The following is a 14,125-nucleotide window of genomic DNA, read 5'->3' as shown; positions in this document are numbered from 1 at the left end:
TTTGTTTTGCTGTTGTATAGTTTTGGTTTTGGTTTTGCTGTATAGTATTTGTTTTGCTGTTGTATAGTATTGTTTTTTTGTTTTGCTGTATAGTATTTGTTTTGCTGTTGTACAGTATTTGTTTTGCTGTTGTATAGTATTTGTTTTGCTGTTGTACAGTATTTGTTTTGCTGTTATATAGTATTTGTTTTTCTGTTGTATAGTATTTGTTTTGCTGTTCTTAATTTATGAATTTCCTGTGCGGCATCCTTGAGTGCCAAGAAAGGCGTCTTTAAATAAAATGTATTATTATTTATTATTATTATACATACATATATAAAAAGAATTTAAGATGATATTACAATGATTACTGACATGTACAGTCAATGCCTGGGCTTACTGTGTGTGTGTGTGTGTGTGTGTGTGTGTGTGTGTGTGTGTGTGTGTGTGTGTGTGTGTGTGTGTGTGTCTGTGACAGCTGGTACGTGACAATGCAGATCTTCGCTGTGAGCTTCCAAAACTGGAGAAACGTCTGCGGTCTACAGCTGAGCGAGTTAAGGCGTTGGAGGGTGCGCTGAAGGAGGCGAAGGAAGGAGCCATGAAGGACCGCCACCGCTACCAGCAGGAGGTGGAGCGTATCAAAGATGTGATGAGGGTTCGCAATCCCTTCCGCCGGACTCATGCTGCACAGATAGGTAACACATGTGGCTGCATGTGTCATTTCATTTCTGCAAATAGCCCCATCTTGTACATATGTTGAAATTAAGTCAGCCAGTGCATTTCAATTGCTAAAACAAAGGCAGCATGTGTCCAAGTAAATGTGTTAATATGAGTCCACTGAAATTATGTTGCACATGTGAACACATTGCACTATCTGGCCACTTCATAAATCGGCTTCATATCTGTTATTTGCCTTTGCAATGCACCGTGACAAAAAAAACATTTTGGCGTGGTGCAACCATCCATTTTATGTGTCTGCTGTGTGATTTCTTTACAGGCAACATCTATTGTTTAATTTGCATCAGCACTCAGGTTACTAAAAACTACATTTAACAATATGTGTTAGTAATGAAAGTGTTAATGATTACAGCAAAATGCTACATTACTTGAATAGGTGTGATGTGTCTGGAATATTTTTGCATATAAGAATTTACACAATGTGGTCTTCTGAGATAAATACGATTTATTAGAAAAGCAGTGTACTTCATCCCTGTGTCTATTGAAGATAATTGCACTGAGGGGTTGAATTCTGTGGAAGAAATGAAAGATGCCTATGCCGCTGTGTGAAAATGAGCTATTGATTTGAGTTTTTTTAGAATAAGGATTTTTATTAGAGGATCACACTAAAGCAACTGAGAATAGCTGTGATATAGTGGTGTACAATAAAATCCAACTGAAACCACATTTCATCATCCCTTGTCAATGTGTTTTTTAGTGTATTGTTGAGAGTTTTTTCATTATTAAATTTAAAGGAAGATATAAAGGTATTTGAGGAAATAGTAATTCTCCTTCAGCTGGCTGAACTGTCAACATCTGTGTGTGATTGACAGCAGTTGGCAGGCTGCCAGAGTAGTTAATCAGAGACAAAGTGCTGCAGCCTACATGTCATGAACAGAGCGAGTTGTGTTAGTGGTGCATGACAAGACCTAATGTGTGGCTCTTGTGTTGTGTAGCGGGCAGATAGAAAGTGACGTTACTGCATTATGCAAGATTGGATTGGCTGTATGGAAAAAAGGTCTCTGTCTACGTTGAAAACTATCATGAAACAAAACGTTTGGACTTTAATATATTCCAGTCACGTTCAAATCTATTATTTTCTGCTACAGTGCCCTATCCCTTATGGGCAGTATAGATATGATGTTTTTGTCTTCTTTATGGATGAATAAATCGATCAATTCTGTTTTATCCTTAACAGCCAAGCCTGTGCGTGCTGGCCACTACCCAGCATGCTCTCCCATCAATCCCTTCTTCATCCGAGGCTACAGTGACCACCCCTTTGCCTTCTACAAAGCTCATTTTCACAACAGCAACAACCAACACGCTGCTGCTCCTGCAACACCAGAGGGTGAGCCCAGGTTACCCGAGACCAACTCCAAACAGAACAGCCCCACCGAAAACCTAGAATCCCTAAACAACGAATCGCACGACAACAACGCTCAGGACAACATGTGAGCAAATCCACAATCAATATCATCATGTATAACAAACTTATGACACCGCATCTTTGTACACAATATACAAAACTCAAGATCCACTTACTAGCTTTTTCAGGGAGCTCTCAACGGCAGTACAGTCATGAAAACAATCTGCTGATGAAGACTGTGAAATGCAGTTAAATGGTCCAGAACCTGAGAATGCATTGTCCAGAAACAACAACAACAAACTAGGAAGTGGATCCGGAGTCAAGATTATTGTGTCAAACTACTTTTGTTAAGATCAAGAATAAATATTCATGCAAAGTAATTTTTTAACATATCTATCAAATAATCTGTGCCCTGACACTGCTTTTAAAAAGCTCAAACAGTCCAGCTTTCTACAGTGTAGAGTAGATGTATGCATAGCACACACATTTTGTTTTGACATTGATTTATTATTTATTGGCTGAGGGAGCACTTAGGTTATTTTTTTATTAACTTTTGTTTTTTTACATTTGCATAAACATCTCTTTGTCCTTGTTTGTAGCCTTCTAGTTGAACAACAGAACCCTGGAGACAAGAACACTGTGGAGATGCTTGATTCAGAAAATGGTGAGTCTGTGAGTAATGGGAAATAATATAATAAAGATCAGCGGGGTTAAATTCCCTTGTCATTATGACCTCTTATTTTTTAGTGGTTGCCATTATACTATCATACTGGCTGTTATATTTGAATGTTGTTTTATATAGTCTTATAGAATGGTGGCTGTAAAACACGTTTACAGTGATTGCCCTGATGCTATAATAAGAATTCTGCCCGCTGTTCCTTTTTTTAATTTTTACTTTCATATTTATTTAATGGGCTGGTAGTCAGCAGTCTTAACTGTTATTCAGAGTCATTGGTGAGTGTGGAGAAGGGTTTTATATAATAAAATAATAAACTTCTATAAATTTATAGAATATAGCCTCATCTTAAAAATGTACTAAGGAAATTCTCTTAGTTTATTACAAGATACTGCTGCTGCTACTTGAGGCTTTCTGCACCTCCATGTTTGTGTGTCTGCTCTCCTCAGCAGCAGACTCTGGACGAGATAGATTAGGCTTGCAGTGTCATTACTCAGCTAGACAGAAAGCCGGCCAGACGGGCTTAGAGCCCACCTCAGCCTCTGACCCAGTGATGACAGTTGTAGACTTGTGTAACAACACCACAACTCTTTGATTCTCCTGGAATATCAATAAAAGTGGGTCACAAAGTCAGTATATCAATCTATTGCAACAGTGCCTTCCTTTTATTAAACAGCAGATATCAGTGATGTTTTTCAGGGAACCCTTTAAAACATCTGGCTTTAGTTTTTGCTTCCCATGATCCTGTTTCAAAGGGTTTTTAAAGCTGCCAACAAGAACATACTGAGAAAAATATTTATATCTGTCTCTTTTAGGCACAAAAATACTCACTGTTAACAACTGTTACAAGCATCTGTTCAGATGCTATGAGTTGCTTATGTTTATTTTTATTCAGTTTTATTTCATTTTCCATATTTTATTTGGTATATTTCCCCAAAATGTAAATATGGTATTTTTAGAATGAAGGCGCCTGTGCCCTGTAATGTATTCGGAAGTCAAACTTGAAGGTAAATTTACTTCTGATCGCTCAACAGTATTTTAACTCTGGGATATAATTCTACTCAGTGTCATGAATTTAAATAAGAGTTTATGGCAAAGTGTGAAATGCAAAACCAAATATCTCTGCCAGGCGTGGACCCCGTATGTCTTACTTTTTATGTACTTTGAGTCTGTTGAGGTGTAGCCTTGACAGCTTCTGTAAGGGTAAGAGTTTTGCCAAACGTCTTTTCAAAAAGATTAAACTGAGCAGCCTTATAATCCAGTCAAGCATGAGGCTCTTTGATAATAGACACAATTTGTCAAACTGAAGCACACTAATTAAGTAAATTAAACAATAAATAAATGCACATAGGCTTCCTAATATCTGGAGATTGAGAAACGGCTGAAACATCTGGATGCATCTGGTCAGCAAAAAGCCACATAAAATCCAAGTCAATATATTGCGACATTAATCCCTGTCAGGGTGGTTCAGGGATAGCGGAGACCTCTAAGGATTGTAGTTTGACAGCTAGGAGCAGGAGGACATTTGCAGATAATCCCCAGATTGTAATGAACCAGGAACTACAAATAGAGCCATCATAAAAGTCCAATATTTCCTGAAAGTGCTGTTGTAAGGCACTATGTGTCGACCTGTGAGGACAGTTGTTATGGGCCTTGTTCTTTTATGCAACAAAGTTTTTCTGGGTGGGTGAGTTATGTTATTGTTAGCTGTGGTGGTAGAATAATGACTTTCCTAATCAGAAACACAAAAGAATTGGTTGTTTGTTCAAACAGTGTAAAATTAATCATGTTTACATTTTTCTGACAAGCAAGCTCTGGCAGTCGGGCAACTAAAAACCTCTCTGGAATAACAACAGCATCGGTCATTTGTTCAAATGTGAAATTACCTATGTGTAGTAGAATAAATCTACTGAGGAATTTTGGTTACAAAGAGTACAAAGACTCTAATAATTAGTCTACGTTGGTTTCTTAAAACCATCACCACAATCTTTTTCTAAACTTAAAAGAAATATTTTTCTTGTACAAATGTGAACAGTGATTTAATGACCATGACCACCATCTGTCTTTCACCTTAACCACATAGTCTCAGTTGCTTGTAAAATGTGCTGCTGTCTTTTCAGAGCTGAGTGGGTCACAAGATCAGTAAAATACAGATTATGGGTAATTATTTTAAATGACTGAAATACACTCTATTTAGGCTTTTGTGAAGGAGGACTTGTTGACTGAGAACACATAATGCAGCTGATTGTATGGCTTTGGGCTGTTTCAATTAAACCCAAATGTGACTGTGACCCACTTCTTCTCTAATTTACACACCACCACGACCCTCTCACCGTGCACCTGCCTGCCTCTTTATGCACCTCTTTCTGTCTGCAGGAAACACCACAGATATCAATGACAACAGGTAAGACTGCTGCACCCTCTTTGACCACTGCAAAATGCACGTTGCATTCATGTTGTCACTGTCAGGCAGAAATCTTTCAAATGTAACTTTTGTAGGATTTTGTAGTTATTGATTAATTTGAGAGTTTATTTTGGACCTTCTATGAAAGGCTAACAACAGCTTGGCTTCAACTAAAGCTGCTGAAATTTTAATAGGAGATAATCAGCTGTCTCAAAAATCTCAGAATTAATGGCATAAAAAGAGCAAGAAGTTATTCATTAAATATCTCTAGCATGTTTGGAAATAGTCAATTATAAGCAAAGAACATGCTAAAGTATGGCATTGCCACATTCACCTCGCATGCACCGACCCCTCCTGGGTTTTAAGACCATTTAGTGTAACATCACTGATTTGTTTACCTCACTGCTGTGTCTCTCTGCTCCATCGCTGCCCCCTTGTTGCTGTCACCGCTACTGCTGCTGATGAATCTGGTGATGGTGCTGCGGCCACCCGGGATTCTGGTGTGCTGGATAGCATGTGTCTGAATGTGAATTCTGTGTCCAGAACTGACGTCTGTGACAATCAGGACCCAGCCAAACTCTACAGCCTGCAGCCGGAGGCCTCAGCCAGCTAATAGTCCTGAGCAGGTAACAACACATACGTAAAAAAGAGAAACTCTGACATTTTGTGCTACAGATCACATTGATCAGCTTTCCTCTATCAGTTATTAGTTTTAATTGTTCTATTTGTACTAAACTTATGAACTTACATCATGAATGATCAAAGTTTTGAAAACTTCAAAGCTTTTGAATAATTGATACAAAAATTGCGTCTGTGAGTAAAGTTGTACAATTGACAATCATACAAATTATTCTTTTTTTTTAAATAGCATCAAGTAAACAATAAAAGCAACACATTTTGGCATGTAGGTTCATATGTTGTGAAAAGATTCATTGTTTAGGCTTTTGAAAAGCATTTAACTTAAGAAAAATGCAAAAATCCAAATAATAGGAGAATCCAAATAAAAGGACCATGGCATGAAATTCAGCCTAGGTGCAGAATTACAGCTCCTAGAGCCTGTTCCACATTGAGCTTTCCTTAGGACGTGTCATTTCTGAGTCTGTAGCTATCGGCAAGGTGGAGGGTGGGGGTGTGGCCTCGACCAACTGCCACTTTGCGTGTTTGAAAGCCATGATGTCTCTCTCTAATGGGCGGGCCAAATTCTCTGGGCGGGCAGAGAAAGGGGAGGTAACATTGCCCCTTATGACCTCATAAGGAGCAAAATTCCAGATCGGCCCATCTGGGCTTTCATTTTCTCAAAGGCAGAGCAGGATACCCAGGGCTCAGTTTACACCTATTGCCATTTTTAGCCACTGTAGGACCATAGGCGGGCTGGGGGAACACATATTAATGTTAAAATCCTCAGAAATTGGAACTTTCATGCTGTTTACTTTTGCCAAGCAACCAGGAGTGAGCTAGGCAAGCCCAGGAACATCCTTCAAGCGAGTGTGTGTCACTGTCTTTTCTAGCTAATGTGACTGTAGAAGGAAGGGGAAAATTGTCATTAATTGCTCCTGTGAGCAGATGACGTCCTGATGGTGGGGCTATAGTTAAATTCTTTTTTTAGAGTTGTATGAGATAGAAAACGGCCATGACCAACAAAGCTGGATGGTGTGAGCATGCACAATTGGGAGTGCACATTCCTTTTCAGATCCAAGGCCCTTTGAAATATCATGTGCTTTACAATGTTTGTGTTCTGAATGCAAGCCAAAGTTCTGAACTTAAGACTTTGCAACACAGAAACAGTTAGCACAATCTGAAACAGTATAAACCAGTATATTCTTCTGGATGTGAAACCTCCTATCATCCTCCTCATGGCGGCATGGAGACAGAGAGGACACACCCTGGAGTGGTGGCGTGCATATAACTGCATCTTTGGAAAGAAAATAGTGCCTTTGCTAATAATTATAAATAAGCTATTAATTGTATGCAACAGTACTCACATTTTTACATGTTTACAGAATTTCCTTTATAAAATCTCATTTATATGCTCAATGTGTGATTTAGAGTGCTGCTTTGCTGGCAATTGGAGTAAATAGAGAGAGAGAGAACATGAAGACTGCAAATGATAGCAATGTAAATTCCACACATCATTGATTGCAAGTTGCAAATAATTTGTGAGTCCTACAGGGCTTCTGCATGCTAAATACTGTACCTGAATGGATAGAAAGTTTTACATTTGTTTTGATTATTAAAATTGTAAAATATGGGCATAAAAAATAACTGCCTTGATGCTCATCCAACATAATCTGAATGAATGCAGATCTAAACAGGAGGCATGCATGGATTAATAGAGTTGCTTTGTTTATATATATATATAATATGTATACTTTTACACAATTGATTTATTGGTTATGGAGCAGACCCTGTTTTATGAAACCACATTATGACTTTAGAGATTATTGTGTCTTGCCTCTCAGGTGCTGTGCCAGGTTGCCAGGGGGGACAGTTTTTATTTGTTGGGCTTTCCAGACTAAAAATACCTATACTCACTGAGCATCTGTCTTGACACTTTTATTTATTTTTTATTTTTTTTATAAATCCCAGCGGATGGACTAAAGATTATATTGTATATTATAATTATTTCTCTGGGAAATACCCCAATCGGGGAAGGGGGAATTAAATCATAACCGCTTCAGGGTTTTTACTTCATCCTATTACCTTTGCTGTCACAGGCTTTATTCATGTCTGTATGTTGGTAAATAATATTCAACACCACTTGTCAACATTATATCAGTAAATTGATTTGGGAATGTAAATTGTAATTTGCAGAACTGGTACTGTAATTTAATTCAAATCCATATTATTTTCTTCTTTACGTAAAGCTAATTTGCAAATTGTACATGGTGCGTAGAATGTTTTGCACAGAGCTGTCAAATTTTACGTCCTGTGAAGTGTGAACATGGCCCTAGTGTGTTCCCTGAAGTTCCCAAACACAGCTAGCTCTCAATGAAGACACGAAAAATAAATTATTCAAGACGTATTCCTTCTGGTAATTAGCATGACTCTGTGACGGCTGCCTCGCTCTCCCTGTTTATCTCTAATTAATCTGACTGTTGCTCTTACTTTTTGTTTCTCTGTGTGTCTCTCTTTCCAGGCAGACGTTTTTTTCTGAGGCATCCTCTGTAAATTTGCATGCAGCTGATCGCTGTCCTCTCAGCCTCCCCTTCCTCTCTCTCCCTCATCTGTAAACAGACCTCTCTCGTGTCTCCTTTCCTTTCCCTGCTTGCTCCTCTTCAATCCCTTCTCCTTCCTTTACAACAATGTGGGGTGTATGTCGGTATCAGTAAGATAAGATCCATAGCAAGCACTGCATCTCAAATGGCAGCTGACACCCATATTGCTGCACACACTCTCATGAAAACAAAGGGACCATAAATAGTAGGTGGGAAAGAGAAGCTGCCATACAGTAGACAGCCACTAGGGTGGGCTGTTTGTCTCAGAGAGGGAATCACAGTGGACATAAAACCAGTGCATTGAAGCTGAGATTAAGTCTTTATAATTATTACTATTGTTAAACATGTGTATGGATCCACAAACTCCAGGTTAAACAACATGAAAACCTTAACCTTGAGCTCACTTTACAAATTATACTTTTGACTATGCATGAGGATTTTTGATGTTGGTTTTCAGTTTTTTCTCAGAAAATAAATGACATGGAAGAAAAAAAGTGGAGCATTACTATGAAATGTTTCAGTCTAAAATTGCACTGTAAGTCAATGTCAATGGGGAATTCAGTCTTTAAAATGAATTTTAAGGATTAAGTTGGTAATATTCAATGCTCTGGTTATTGTCAACAAATCTCATCAGACTAGACAACAAGCAACAATCTTAGTATTTTCCAATTTACCTAGCCTGATTGTGGCTAGGGACAATTTCAGCAGTAAAATAATACACTTTGGTGTTCTAGTGAGTTTTCACAGCAGCAGAAAAACTAAACTGCAGTGCAAATTCATAGTAAGAGTCATGTAATCCAAAGCAGCAGTGTGGTTCGTTGATGTGTTTTTTGTAAACAACTGAGGTTGTCGGCACAGAAAAATAAGCTACTTTATATCTGGCTTCGGAGACCACATTTTAATTGTTGGTTTGTTTCTTTTCATAGGATTTTTTGACAATAAGAAACATATAGAATATAACCAGACTTCTCCTTTAACGTGAAACATTTGAAAGTTTAAGTCAAGAGGTGAAGCAATACTGCTTATTGTGAATGTTATCCTTCCATCCCCAAAACACCAGGCTACTTACAATACTGCCTTTTTTGGGGAACAATTGTCAGTTGTCATTGTAACAATATAGTCCATAATGTTTTATCCACTACTGTTTCCATGTATGTAGACCAGCACACACTAAATTAAAATACACATACGCAAACCTGCCACTGTTGAAACTTGGCCAAGCCTTAATTTAGACAATAGACAATTTCTCACATTTGACCTTTATACTCAAATTTAACAAAGGAAATTAAGTTTCTATATACAGTATAGTCTTCAACTCCTAAATACACTCCAAGACACAACAGTTTTGTATTTTAGTACCCTTGGAGAATATATTTCAGATACTTACATTCCATAGTAAAAAGTTTTTCTCTTGTTAGATTAAGAGAAATAGTAAACCAATTAACCCCTATATCTGTATACAGTCTAGTAAATTTTTAGATCCCACTTTTCATAAAGACATGTTTAATGTCGAGGCATCAGATGGCTCTGATGGTGGCACTCTCTCACCAAGCACAGGAAGAACCATTGCGCTAAATGAAGATATTGGTTAGAACATTGTTTAAAATAAAACACTCAAATATTTAGAGTTTAACATCAGTCACCATAGCATGTCTAGCTTTTAGTACACTGCACTGGTTTCTGAAAAGCAACTTTGTCTGACCCACATGTAAAGTCCAAAACACAATATTGCTGATTGTTTTTAAAGACTGACTGTGTTGTAGTAGAGAGACTCAAAGCTGTAAATTATCCCTTAATAAAACTGCCTGTCAGGGATTATCTGTGAGATATTCAGTCATTGTCATGTCATCTAAAAACAAGAAAAAAAGAATTGTGTAGCAACTATTTTTATACTGCTAGTGTTAATTAAAAGAAATATACATAATTTATCATTTGCTCTATTTTAAATGTTATTTATTTGCTATGTAATCTTAATTTACAGCGGTTGTTGAATGTGAAGTGTTTGCATTTGTTTTGATGTGTGCTTTGAATGTTTTGGATTTCAGATGTCCAACATTTTGTCATTGAAGGGAAATGTGAGCAGCTGCCCTTCTGATGTGAATTTGTTTAGGAGATGACGAAACCTACTGTTCTTTATGAACCACCTCCGTTAGAAACCAAAGCCCTGATTGTAGTGAGTCATTTATTGACCTCATCAGCCAATATAGTGTTTGACCTTTGACCCCAACATTCAGATTTATTACACATCCTGTGTTACTTGGGTGCAGTCTGAGTTATCTCAGCAGACAGGTTGATTGACTGTCTGCGCACACACTTACACACACACACACACACACACACACCGACGGCCATGCCTAGGGTTGCAAAATTCCAGGATTATTCAAGGTGGAAAAATTTCATGAGAATTACCTGGAATGTAAACAATGGGAATACAATGGAAATATAAGGGGTTATCTGCTTAGGCTAAATTCTTCATCTCATATGCAGATAGAAAACCAACCTTTTACTATAGTATGAGAAGAACTTACTTTGGCATATGATCTGTAGAAGTGTGCTGCTGAATGCACTGCATGGTTACAATTCAGTTGAATGCATACGATACATGTGAATCCCCCCACAAAATATGATCAAAATTAAAAGCTTGGACTTTTTAAATGAAATTGTGCACAAACTTCCAAAATTCCCAAGATTCATTTCTAATGGGAATTTACAAAAAATGTTCCGACCCTGTGCTACCCCAATCACGGCCCCCTTTAAACTCTCTTGGTGACCTCCTGATCAGCCAGTCAGGCTGAGAGAGTCCAGGGTACAATAGACAGACTGTACATGCACGTGTGTGTGTGTTTGTGTGTTAATTTTAGCAGAGAATCTCACTCTTTGATTTTTTGCGATCCTTTTAACAAAACAGACCAGTAATGCTTTGGATTACAGCCTGCAAATTATAATGTAGAGATTTTACAATACTTATGGAATATTTACTGAGTAGGTACGAGGGGAGAAGTAGGCCTACATAAGAGAATTACAAATTTGTGTTTAGGGGACACCTGGAAACAGGGACGTGCACAGGTATGGGCTAGTGTTTCCCAGGCAACTGCCCATTTGCCCTGATTGGCTTAGCTGCCCCTCTGGTGAAAGTGCCTAAATAAACTTTTCTTTCTTTCTTTTTTTCTTTCTTTTTTGCTGTGGTGGCTTCATTATTACTATAATAAGCCAATCAGTTACTAAAGTTAAATTAAATTGCTATATCACCCAATCTTGCCCTCAGAGATGCCCTCTGCCCCCGGTCATGCGACTTTGTTTATATTCTCATACACGGAGCAATGCAAATGAAAGAGGGGAAAGCCAAGCCCTTCTGCCTTCACTTAAATGTTTTAAGTTATGGAGATTATGACAAATGCCCTGTGAATAGTAACCAAAAAAATTCCCTTGAGCTTTGAATAATACACAGCTTCATCTTGTAACGTTTGCATCACATTACGCAGCATTGCCTTAGCAATAGTAACATAAAATGCTAAGTTATCAGCCGAAGCTAATGACAGCCATGTAGCAGCAACAGGCTAACAAAGCTACGTTACGTCCTTAGTGCGTTCTGTAGAGAAGAGAGAAGCTCAGAGATGTGATGTCTGGGCTCTTTAATCATGATAGCTTAAACGTTGTTTACAGTCAATATGTTACGTGAGATTTCAACTAACAACCAGATGTGTCTTTTTTCCAGATTAGAACAATGGCCCCTCCAAATGTCTGTGCACGTCCCTGCCTGGAAATGAATTACACTTAAAGTACTTTTTTTGTATTATCTGGGACAGAGAGGGGACCAACAGACTAAGGACATATGTTGTTTTACAACATGTCATGAAATGAGCTAAACTTCATCTGGACCATTAACATGGTATAAAAATACTTTTATAATAAGCATTAAATAGGATTCACATATAGACTTTCATAGTGCACACACCTGGAAGAAGGGGAATAGCTCATCACAATGTACTTTATACTGTATCTTTTAAGTATCTTTCTCAGTAAAAATGTAGGAATTTGGCTTCACCATTTTTTCAGGATTCCAAAGCTACTTTACTGTTTAAAAAACAACAACATACAAATCGTTATTTTATAGCTACAGCTGTAAGGGCTGTAAAGCCTAAAGTTTGGTTCCCTAGTGACACATAATCCACACAATATTTATAATAACAAGTACTTTAAATTTATAAATGTTTACCATAACATTCCCCAAACTAAATAGTCTTTGTTAATACGTTATTATAATAATATATTATCATTTTAAAATAAACGATAACTAAAAATGTTTTTTTGTATTTTCCAAATAAACATAAAGTTGTTACCCACTTTCATCTTGTCTTCTTTCCATGTAATTTCTTTCCCATATCTGTCCCTTAAAGTTACCCAGTAAGTATTTTCCTTCAAATACTACATTATTACGTAACATAAATTGCGAGCTGTAATCTCAAGCGTTTCAGACAGACCCTTAATTCTCATCTTTGTGATGTTTATCACTTTATCACATTATTTTCTTTATGCTTTCTCTCTTTGTTCCTTATCACAAGACAGTGTTTCAGTTAGATTTTCTCCAAAGGGTAAAAAATGGCATTGAACCCTTCAATTATCATTTATCATAGAGTGTGTTTACATAACCTATAGAAACCATGCTTTGAAATGTGAAGGGCCTTTTTGTCAGTTCGGTGTTAGTCAGGCAAAACCACAAAGAAAACAACTATTCCTCTGACATGCATTGCAGTATGGTCGTATACTGAGCTGTGAATGTTTTGATGATTGAGTGTGGAACAAATTTTCAGTCTTATTGTTCTGTTATGTCAGTTATGTCAAGTTATGTCAGATAGTAATTGTAGCCAAATTGAAAATGTTCTGGCAAGGTAAATAATATGTGATACTGTAGCCTCAATATGCAGAAATATAACTATGACAAGAATGCTAGGGTGGTTTAAAGAAGAAAAAACAGATGCAAAATGTCTGTGTTTGTTTGTTTGTACATGTGTGCGTTTGTTGGTTTGTTTATGGCCTGTGATTTACTGCATGCAGTACTTTCTTCTGTATCTGCTGAGAAACAATAGTGTTGTATCTCATGACACTACTTTCAATAAAGATGATTCTGTGTACATATGATTATTTAACTGTTATTACTCTGCAACTATAATTGTGTGATATGTTTACCCCTTAAGCACTTTAAACAGTACTTACAGTACAGTAAAAAACAAATAGTGACGTTACAATGTGTTTAAGAGAAATTAGAGAGTGTATGCTTGCTATAAATTTATAGACATAAGCAATTGGGTATTGCAGTTTCAAAATATCAGCAATGCTGGGGAGGGTCCTGCTTTCATAAAATGAAATATAAGCCCCCCTCTCCTACAGTCCTATACCTCAGAAAGACACATCCAAATGGTACAGTATGTTGTCAATAAATCCAAATACAGGTTGAGAAAGGAGAGAAAACACAGTTGGCAAAACATCTGTAACAGAGTGTTCAGTGTTATCTAGAAACAAGATAAACTAGACATTTATTTGCTTGAACTTTTTCAATTTTGGTGTTCTAATACAATATAAAGATTACAATTCATAGGCTTCTATTTACTGTGAAAAAGGAGAAAAAAACACACAACCCAACAGTGAGTCAGTGTCAACCAAAATAAATCGATAAGTAGAGCAAGTCATGACCCACAGGGGAAAGTGCTCCCAGGCAGCCCACTGACAGAAGCTACCAAAGGGGGGGAGGGGGGGGACTATTAATCAGT

The 14,125-nt window shown here is 37.4% G+C and overlaps 1 protein-coding gene across 4 annotated transcripts in view; it reads left to right on the top strand.

The window, feature by feature from the left end:
* Window positions 1–14,125, top strand: part of kif5ab (kinesin family member 5A, b) — a 78,523-nt gene that overhangs the window by 59,751 nt on the left and 4,647 nt on the right. The window contains exons 24-29 of one of the 4 annotated variants that reach the window (XR_004656182.1): window positions 458–674; window positions 1,895–2,147; window positions 2,662–2,726; window positions 5,115–5,142; window positions 5,656–5,768; window positions 8,279–9,144. Coding sequence is in view for 3 of the 4 variants with exons in the window: in XM_034868205.1 (XP_034724096.1) it covers window positions 458–674; window positions 1,895–2,147; window positions 2,662–2,726; window positions 5,115–5,142; window positions 5,656–5,755 (663 nt within the window). In the remaining variant the exon portion in view is untranslated. Of the gene's footprint in view, window positions 1–457; window positions 675–1,894; window positions 2,148–2,661; window positions 2,727–5,114; window positions 5,143–5,655; window positions 5,769–8,278; window positions 10,944–14,125 lie in introns of those variants that run through there. The other 3 variants (XM_034868205.1, XM_034868207.1, XM_034868206.1) reach the window with 3 other exon arrangements.

The sequence above is a fragment of the Etheostoma cragini genome, chromosome 4, assembly GCF_013103735.1.
Source record: "Etheostoma cragini isolate CJK2018 chromosome 4, CSU_Ecrag_1.0, whole genome shotgun sequence".
In the NCBI taxonomy this organism is placed as follows: domain Eukaryota; kingdom Metazoa; phylum Chordata; class Actinopteri; order Perciformes; family Percidae; genus Etheostoma; species Etheostoma cragini.
This window is presented reverse-complemented; position numbering and strand designations above follow the sequence as displayed.